Source organism: Mizuhopecten yessoensis, unplaced genomic scaffold, assembly GCF_002113885.1.
Source record: "Mizuhopecten yessoensis strain PY_sf001 unplaced genomic scaffold, ASM211388v2 scaffold4135, whole genome shotgun sequence".
Lineage (NCBI taxonomy): Eukaryota > Metazoa > Mollusca > Bivalvia > Pectinida > Pectinidae > Mizuhopecten > Mizuhopecten yessoensis.
Window position 1 is genome coordinate 567,902 of NW_018405393.1, and position 10,713 is coordinate 578,614.

A 10,713-nucleotide genomic window follows, 5' to 3' on the forward strand; every position below is an offset into this window, starting at 1 on the left:
TGGTAATTAAAATGTATCCTCAAAGTAATTTATCTAGGCAAGTGCATAAATGTTCTGAACAAAAAGTGAAATCAAACTGTCTTCACCAAAAGTGAGAGAAAATGACCAGAATCACATTATAATTATGATCATCATCGACTTGCAGTTATCGATGTATTAGTAAGAAGCTTTAAACACAGAAATGTGTCGGTGGTTTCAGGCCAACCACGTACCGATTTTCAGCTGAGTAGACTGGAACAAACGGAGTAAAACATCTTGTTCAAAGATACAACACAGTGACGTTACGCGAACACACAAACCTTCGGTCATGAGTCCGCGGTCCTACCACTAGACTACCGTACCTCCATTAATACATGGTAATTAAAATGTATCCTCAAAGTAATTTATCTAGGCAAGTGCATAAATGTTCTGAACAAAAAGTGAAATCAAACTGTCTTCACCAAAAGTGAGAGAAAATGCCCAGAATCACATTATAATTATGATCATCATCAACTTGCAGTTATCGATGTATTAGTAAGAAGCTTTAAACACAGAAATGTGTCGGTGGTTTCCGGAGACACAATACCGAGACCCTTTACATCATGGATTGTTCTGATAAACTGCCTCTTCGTGTTGGCACTCTTCGTAGTAGCTGTTGCCCACAGTGTGAAGATAGGCTTTCACAGCATCCAATGTATATTGGTACTGGTCCTGCAAAATCGCATGAAAAATATTATTAAAATTAACAACAAAAAGTGAAATATTATTTACAGTTTTTTTTATATATAAATAAATTAAATTGTAAGTGTCAAAAAATATTTCTATAACTTTGCTACATGTATATTAGTGTTGTATTTTGTGGTTAATGAAATATATACCATAGAAGCAACTAATTGTGGACGCCGGATCTGCAGCTGTCTTGTGGTAGCATACAAGTCGATGTCCGACTCCATGTCCAGTCTCTCCAACGTTGTACTAATAAGGCAGTAAAGACCACAGCGTTTTGCTCCATCCCTTAACAACAAGACAGATCCACTTTCAGCGAAAATTCTAAAATTAATTTCTATTTTTGAAGTCTTTCCGTTATGGCTCTGTAGCTTAATCAAATACCCATTTTAATATCTACTTACAGAAAAAGTTCTAAAATTATATTATTGACAGAAAAAAAAACGTAAAGAAGTCTTCCAGATTTGTTTTCTTTCAATTTTATCCTTGTTTTATGGGGGAAAATTAAACGATATGAAATCATGAATATATATATACAGTATATATATATATATAACAACTTATCAGAGTTTATGTTGTATACTCAATACAATCTTAATTAGTAAGCCTGTCTCTCAGCAGAAATTCTTCATGAAAATATCAATGTTATTGAGCATATAAGATGATTAAAGGATATTGTTTTTATAATGATGACGTACAAACACGTGACCACGATTGGTCCCTCCTCCTGAGACATCATCCATGCCTCTACCAGATAATGGAGTTTACACAGGACCCTCTGACTTGATGGAATGGACGAATCTTTTGCCCAATTACTGACTTGGAACAACTTTACACGTTGATTAGTGTTACTTTGCTAAAACGAAACCAAACATAATAAAGATAATCAGTTATTGGTGTATATACAAAATGTGCATAATGCAGTGCTAATAAAACTTTCGTAGAAAGAAATCAATCTTATGTAAAACTGATATATTTTTATATCAATTGCATTACCGACAAAACAATTTTTGCATTCACCTTGTTTTTGATCTCCAGCATTGATGCATTGATGTTATCCTCACATTGTTCGACCGACGTTGACCGTATCTCAAATTCATCAACATACTTGACCGTGGATTTTGCGGGCAACCACGGATTTTCCTGTTATAAAGAATAGTTTTTCATCTTTCAATTGATTTAATTCCTGTTTATTCAGTCGCATCGACTTAAGTTCCTACTGGGATTAACAAAACAGCACACAATTGTTTTTGACCTGATTTAGAATTACTGTAAATGCATATTGTTTTTCTCCCAATTCATTTAAACTTTTAATTTAATGGTTGGTTTAAAGTGTTCTTCACATACGCAGAGCTTCATATAGTCCCCAAAATGGTCTGTTACTAAGTCCGCATATTTGACAACAAATAACGACCACGCTTTTGAAAAGTAAGGAGAAAACTGGATAACATTTTATTTAAATCTGTTTATATCTTCGTTTGAACGATTGATACACCAATCTATCGTATACTACTTTTCGTTCATGTGTTCGCTGCAGAATGGACAGACAGTGAGTTGGATCCTTGATTATACGGTAAACTACAATTCCAAATCATATCAATCACATGAGAATCTGTGAGAAGACAAATATTATGTATAACCATGTATTAAGTAGATAGTAAATATGACATGGTTGTCACGATTATAACACAAGAGTTAAAATATATAACACGGAGTTAAAACATATCACACTATAATTGATACATAAGACGCTGATGTAATATTGAATGAACGAGACATTGATAACGAAAGAAACTGATTGTGCGAATATCTCCTACGTGTTAACACAATAGTTTGAATAATGTCACGGATGTTAGATTATAACACACCATAATTGGTGAATAATATCCGGATGTTATAGTTAATGAACGAATAATCAACAACGAAATAACAGAACAGCTAAAAAATCTCCTCCTGGGTGTTGACAAAAATCCGAGGGATTCGAACCAGGCAGAACTTCAAAATTTTATTTGCTGGAAAAGAAAAGAATATCAACCTTGAAAAAAGAGACCCGTAAATGTTCCTGTTAAGATATCAACCAACCTTTTCACCTTCAGAATCCTCCAGACAGACGATAGTGCTGGAGCGATATTCAGTCACCATGGTCCAGAAGTCAACAATCGTATGAGTCAGAGGGAATTGCGTTACTAGATATCTCAGGTGATGCCGGAAGCTCTGGTGTTCATGCATTAAAATAATGTTGTTTCAAGTTATGCTCCCTAATAGAGTTTTCAATATGGCAATATCGATGAACTTTAGCAATTAAATGTTTAATTGCATTTTTACAAGTAAAATATTGAAAAGATACATTCTTTAAAAATGAGGGAAAAAATATCAAAATGATATAATCACTGTAATAAAATGTCTTAATGTGATAAACTCGATAAAATGTCACGACACAATATCTTAACAGGTCGCTAGAAAGTGTTAAAACAAATTGTGATATTATCAAACACGAATTGTAAAGGTTTGTTGTGTAATCCATAATCTGTCACACCCGAGAACTATAAATACATGGTACTTTGTTGTATTTTACGGATAATCAAAGTAATATCTTCAATATATATATATTACAGAGACATGTGGATTCTATCTTCATTCAAACCTTGACATACTATTTACGTTACAAATTAATATGCTATGTCACTACATGTATTCGTACCGGAAGTTTAACTGCGTTGATGTAGTTCTTCTGAGAATTCTTTGAGTATAAGACCACTCTATAATTGTCACCTGTTACATGAAAAATTAAACATTTTTGAATTGAAATTATGATTGAATTGACAAACACAAATAATATAACATACTGTAAAAATTGAAACTGTCTCGGTTTGGAAATATTCGCGTTTTTCGCATTGACTTAATAAGAGAAAATGTTCAAACACAAATATTGAATTTATAGACTTCTGATATATAGACGATATACAATTAAAAATCCATAATAAAAAGAACAGTTCAACTTTAACAATAATATATTCTCGCTTCTTACTTTAAACTTCGAACAATGGGAATGACTCAAACATTTTATTAGTCAGGGTGCTGAGATCAAGGGCCATTGTTTATGTTTAAATAAAACGGTTCTATTACTGTAGCAATTTCAATTTGAATGAATAAGATTTAGATCAAGCTGAATGCAAGGAGATACGTATTTGTGATACATGAACCTTGTTTAGTGTTTGTAATTATAAGTAAACGTCTTCTTGGTATATCTGCACAATATGTAAGATTTATTCGATGTAACGTAGAAAGTTAGCTTCACTGACGATGAATTATGCATGTGACTAAAGTGCGATTGGTTAGATTCTATAAATGTGACCATTGTGTTCCTTGCTTATTTGTAATTAAGCTGCATTAAGGAACATTAATAAGCATGGCCCAAATTAAAATAGGATTTTAAATGCAACATATATGTCCAGAGTTTACGTAAATAACTTGCTTCTTAAGCATAAAATAATATTTGTATCACTTTGCACTTGCGCACATATATTCCCATAGTATCAGAGAATAGTGTACATTTCGATATTCTTAATTTTTGAGTTTTTCCAAGGATATGTTGTCCATGATTAAGATTACCCCAAATGTTAAATATGATCGCTGAAAATCATGAAATAATGATCATAGCATTCATCTGAGAGGAATTTTGTTATCCTCTCATATTTTATCTTGCATTTTAGATGTTACCATAAATCTTTATCAGAGTTGTATGTGTTTAGTAAAATAAACAAAATGGATTATTTTGCCTTTTCCTTCTGATAGTAAGATAGATTCATGAATGAAAGTATCAGTTTCAACAAAAACATTACATAAAACTAGGACCGTTAGACAAAGAACATGAATAAGTTACTAGCACCAAACAACCATCGATCTTCAAATGAGGTAAAAGCGAGATCAGGTACCAGGACTGTAAAAATTATGACTTTCTGACTTGGAGTTGTGCTATAAAGTTATAGCTCGGGGATACTAATTTATGATCTCCTCGGGAGGAATTCTCTATCCACCTCCGGTACATATGAAAGAGTCTTTTAATCTGAAGATTCATTGCAAGTATCACATCATGGTATATTTTGAATATTTCTTTACTTTCCAACACCACGTGCTTAATAACATGAGTTGTTTTGACTAATAAGATATATATAGACGGCAAAAACGTTGGCCTAAGTAGTGGTTGCAGTGGTATTGTTGCTAAGTTGTTAAATAAGTTTCCTTGGTATCACTGCATTAAATATTACAATGTCATGTAAGTTCACATCTTTTTCTTGTTATATCCGATACCGTTACTTCGATTGAATGCAATCAATGTGCCCTTTTTAGTGCATATTTGTTACTAATTGATAAGCCTAGAAATCGGTTGCTATCTTTTGAGTTTTTTGAAATAAGGTTTTGTATAAGAAACCGTTATTTCCGTTGAATGCCATTCAGGCGCTTATTCTATTACTTTATATAGAGGTATCCGGTTAAACGAAAAATTGGTTGCTATCGTAAAAGCATCTTCGCTAGCCAAGAGTTACGATCCGGTACGATTCGGTCTTCCTTCTTTTTAGAGGTGATTCCCCAAGAGTTTCGCTCACCAGGGTGCATAGATCGTAAATGAGTGTAACCCTGGAGTATCGAGGATGTCGTCGAAGCAAAACAATATTTTGTTACGTCAGATTCTATTCTATTCAAAGAGTTTAATGTTTAAAATAATTCCTTGTGAGAAATCTCGTTTCTATTGTAAACAAACGGTATTAATTTGTAAGACACATTGCAAGAATGAGCATGTATACTGCTCAGTAATGAGTAATGAGCATGTAATGAGTGAGTTGTCAAGGCCTGTTGCTAAGGAACACACGGTTGGAGCTCATAATCTGCCTTTTTTATAAATATGATACATCTAAGTGAACAGGACATACATTAAAGAAACGTTGGCCCAGAATAGCTTTTAATGCATCTAGTACTGTTTAAATCAAGTGAAAAATTAATGTAAATCAATTAGTGATTTCATTAGAGTGGATATCAAAGAGACAAAAACAAAATATCTTAAAACATTTGATAGAATGCAATGCTATACACCTGTACTTGCTTCAATAATTAGATGTGTACCTGGTAGAATATCCATGTCGCGGTTCTTGTTCCTGTTCTCTGTAGACTTGGCAAAAACGTATTTCAAACGTTTCTCACTGATTGCATTAACATCTTGAAGAGTCTGTAACATATATTGTAAAGGCCGTTATAATTTCAGATAAAGAAGATAAGGGAAAGAAAAACGTGGAAAAAATGAATGTGTCTAAAATATTTCAGATGTACCTGGAATTCCTTGTTGCGTTGTGTTTGGTTGGCAGGGATCTCATAGACGTTGCTGTCCTCGGAGCTAGTGAAATCTGTCTTTGTTTGAAGGCTGTTCGGGAAATTAAGGCCTTCTAAGAGAGCCAGATGAAGTGCTTTGTACTGATTCTGGAATCAGAGACATACATTTGATTGCAAGTCGAGAAGGTAGAAATATAGCTATGATACTCAATTTAACATTTTAAGTGAACAGTTATAGTTGCATTTACGGGATGTATGAGGTCAGTTGACGTTATAATATTATTCATTAAATGCAATATGTAGCGTCTTACTACATATAATTATAGTCAAAATAGCAATACACAGCTCAACCACTGTCGAATGATCTTCGGTTATGATTCTCACATTTACCTTGTCCAATGTCTTTCCTGTTGTGATGTATTTATTTATGTATTATTTATTCCGTTTACTACATACACTAACTATACGACAGGCTTATCTATATCTTAAAACACCAGAAACGTTCCATACTCTGTAAACGATTTAGTGAATAATTGACGTTTTGTGTAGCAATGCACGATCGAATGGGGGTATTTCTTACTCTTCCTTGTCTTCATCTTAAGGTTCAAAGTTGTCCCCTTAAAAACTGGTAAGTCATCACAATTTCAACCCTCTGATAAGTCATATTTAAAGATTCCGATTTGAAATAGGAATTCAGCTATAGCTATTATTTGGGTATATTGAACTTGTGCTTTAGTTATTAAAATAGTATATAGCGTCATTTTCTAAATCAGAAATAAGACAATAGAGCGGATGTGTTCATATATATAGCATTTTTACATTTCAATCTCTTTGGAGACCGAACTGAATGCTACAAAATGGCACATATCTGAAGTTTATCTATATGCCTTTGTTATTTCTTAATTAAGATATTGGTCATAATGACTTATTTTGAGCTCATGTCGCTATGTACTAATTTGAGTACTAAAGGACAAGTTATATATCGATGTCTTTAAATACATCATCTTAATTTGATGTTTCATTTGGATTTTTAAATATGTAGTTTGGGGGTTGAAATCAAGGCTAACAATACCATTTTTAAGCTCATTGTAATAATTATTTAGCAAACACACTGAACCTTATATAAGGCATACCACAGTTTGGACCATGTTCATTCGATTATTCCTCATGATTGTTACATATCCATGTATGTCTATCACGTCTGCCGTCTTCCCTGCTTCCAACAAGGCGTCCAATGCAATCAAAGTTCCTGTTCTCCCTATTCCCGCACTAAACAAAATATGAAACTTATTCATATGAATGATATGTAGAAAGGATAATAACGGTATACAAATATAACATTTGTATACTGTATGAGCAGATGTATTCCTCTCGCCACTTTCGATAAACAATTAACATCTACATTTGTCAATGAATGGATTTTATCTATGCATTTAAATAAAGTATTCTGCATTTGGATGTTGAGGAGTGCGACAAAATGTTAATATTAAATGTTGTCATCTGGTAAATATGGACAAAAGACTTCACGACAAAACATAATACTTTGTTATTTTGTACCTGCAATGGACAACCAGTGGTCCATCCCCTTTGGTCCGTAAACGCTGCAAATGTCGGTGAAACATGACAAGTTCAAACACATCTGGTATGTCGTGGTCAGGCCATTTTGTGTAGTGAAACTGGTATATTTGCCGCTCTTTGCGTTCCTGTGTTATACAACACAAAACATCATTGCTGATAATGTTATTGTTGACCTCTCGTCATTTCATTCATTTTCATATAAATTATTATTTTAAAAACAATTATCGGCATGCTTAATGATTTCTCTCAATATGATCATAAGTATGACAAATTCCAAAAAAAACAATAACATATGAAAACTAAAGGCAAAATATATCAATTCGAATCGAATAACAGCTGAAGACGTAATTGCAATTGCAAACAATCATTTGACAAATGATGAGAGTTGTTTTTAAAAAAAATACAGATACATTCCTTTATGCTGCAGAAAACCTTAGCCTACTGTCATATTGTGATTAAATCATCATGAAATTGTTAACAAAGTCGATATGGACGAACCATTGAAAGAGAATAGATGAAATAGAAATATAGACCTGGCAAAGCTATCCAGAGCGCTTTTATTAATTATAATACAAAATAATGTGGACCATGAATGTCTTGTGTACAAAGGGTTTATCACACGGCTATTTGGATGAAAGTGCGTCAGACCCTTGGTTTTTACTATTTTCCCGTGTTTTCCCTCAGAAGATAGCTCCTTCCTCACGACTGGCACACTTGCTATCACCCTCATAGCCAGGTGTTTATTATCAAATTTATAAAGTTAACTTGGGAAAGATACGATATATTTGTTAATTTGGTATCTATTTTGCAATCTAGTTAACTTTACAGAACCATCAATGTTTACTTACGTGTCTATGTTTCAGCGTAATAACCCTTATTACATAGAAGGCGTACTGTTTTTCAGAGTTCAGGTTGATGACAAATGTCGCCGTGGTGATCGGGTCGTCCATATTAGGCCAATATTTGTAGCATTTGTTCTGATTAAAGGATATTAAGATTAAACACTTGGTCATATACACTGTTTTATTGTTTCAGATACAATATTATAAAAAAAAACACAAAACATTTTCTTTCATGCTATAATTTTTAAAATAAAAATCAAAATTTGATAGGTAATAAATGAATAATTATATATTTTATTGAATACGATTTCGTAAATAAAAATATTTAGCATATTTCTTATACTAAGGTAGCAGTGTACAGTAGTGTACGGTGGCCATGGGTGATATTTTTTTACAATGAATATCCCGTGTAATATAACATGTAGCAACGTTTTAAAAAAGAATCAACACTAAAATTGGCATATACATGATGAAGTGGACTATGAAGACTTCACATTTAAAAACAAAAATCGAATTTGGTTTGCGACTACATTTTAGGCCATTTACAAATCTGTATCTACACAATAAAAGCTAGCTTATCATGTAGTTTTCTTTCTGTTACCGAGTAGGTGATATTCAATTTTGGGACAGGTTTTAAGAAAAAAAATACTACTTGCGTGGGTCAAATTTCTGGTCAAAATTCATGTTTTTTCCATTTTTTTTTTGCGTTTTGTTGATGTGGTAACCATGCTTTTCACAAGTCCCTAATCTGGGAAAATCACTTTTTGAACAAAAATTCATTCTTCTAAAATGAATGTTTTCAAAACGTAGTTTATAAATATACATATATATGAAGGTGTATTGTGCAGGATAAATCCGCTATCCATGTTTATCTGAGAAATGCCCTGTATTTTTTAGGATCAAGCCATTTCTACTGTACTCTGCTACCTAAGGTTATCTTTAAGTTTAATAATATACCTTTCCATTTTCGTATAAATTAGCCAACATAGCTAGAGTATGGCATTTTTGCTGCCAAATCATCAGCCAAAACGCCTCGAAAGTCTTTTTCTTTGGACCTACATTTAAAACATTGTCAGAACGTGTTATATTAATTCACTGAACAACTGAAATGAATTTCGAAATAAATGCAAACATTATTTAACAAGTGCCAAACGACTCTACACAAAACCTTCAATTATCACTGATAACCGCGACATGGGTCAAGTGATAGAAGATAGTATTATCCATTTATTATTTTGTAGTGTAATTTATTATCAAAATGTCCAATAAATAAAATCGTACTTTATAATTTGCATTTAATCAGAATACGTATCGTCTAGATATACACTAAAGTTTCACTCTCCTTGCATTATCATCATTATTTGGAGACCAGTTATTTCTGCTTATTCATATATATAAAGACTTTACCAACGGATTTCAAAGAAGTATTATGGGTTTGGAGACCAAATGATACAGTCAACATGTTAATGAAATAGTTTAGTTGGCGAATGAGTCTTCCTACAAGTAGAGGAGAAAATAAATATCTTGCGAATCAAGAATATACATATGTAGTTGTGATAGAATATTATTTCGTATTAAAAAGTTATTAAAGATAAATATCACTTATATTAATTATCATCTAATCAAGCTAGGGCATGTATGAGAGAAATTAGATACCTTGCACTGCAATGTAGACTTCTGATCTGGATGTGCTCTAAAAATACAATCATAAACTGTAAATCTATGTATTGTTGTATTGCTTAGTAGTTATCAGACCTTTTTTGTTTTCTCAATTACAGAACAAATAAAACGTCAACAATTCTGTCAGCAACAAAGAAAAATATTTGTCTGTGCATTTGACATCACATCACTGAGTGGGTTGCTAAATCCTCAGTGAGGTCTCCTTTACCGATTATTTCAACTTAAATATATTATTTGATTGGAAAACTATTCCGACCTGTTATAAAACCTGGCATTCACATGTGCATGAACCATAAGATCACATATATGATTGAAATGTCACAGGTTTAGAGATTTCTATTATTCTATTATTATTTGTTTACAAATATATGAAATTGTTGTATTTTTTCTGTTAGCCATTACTTGCATATCAAAATGTGTTGAATCAGTTCTTACGTCGTCAATATAGTTGGCGTTGATATAATCAGATCCCGGTTCCGACTTCTGATCCTCGAGAATCACTCTGGAGTGGTCGTCTATATATAAACACAGAAATTACGGTGAATGTGTTATAACACACATCAGGACGTGGTCTGGATAATAT

The 10,713-nt window shown here is 32.7% G+C and overlaps 1 protein-coding gene across 1 annotated transcript; it reads right to left on the reverse strand.

The window, feature by feature from the left end:
* Positions 1–284: 284 nt before the first annotated feature.
* On the reverse strand, positions 285–10,658 carry LOC110448699 (receptor-type tyrosine-protein phosphatase kappa-like; the record flags this gene model as incomplete). Its single annotated transcript, XM_021495085.1, has 14 exons — positions 285–690; positions 858–993; positions 1,404–1,561; positions 1,726–1,848; positions 2,788–2,919; positions 3,407–3,477; positions 5,827–5,929; positions 6,031–6,177; positions 7,164–7,299; positions 7,588–7,733; positions 8,457–8,585; positions 9,408–9,505; positions 10,107–10,143; positions 10,566–10,658. Coding segments are annotated over 14 exons (1,620 nt in total), but the record flags the coding sequence as incomplete, so codon positions are not given.
* Positions 10,659–10,713: the final 55 nt, after the last annotated feature.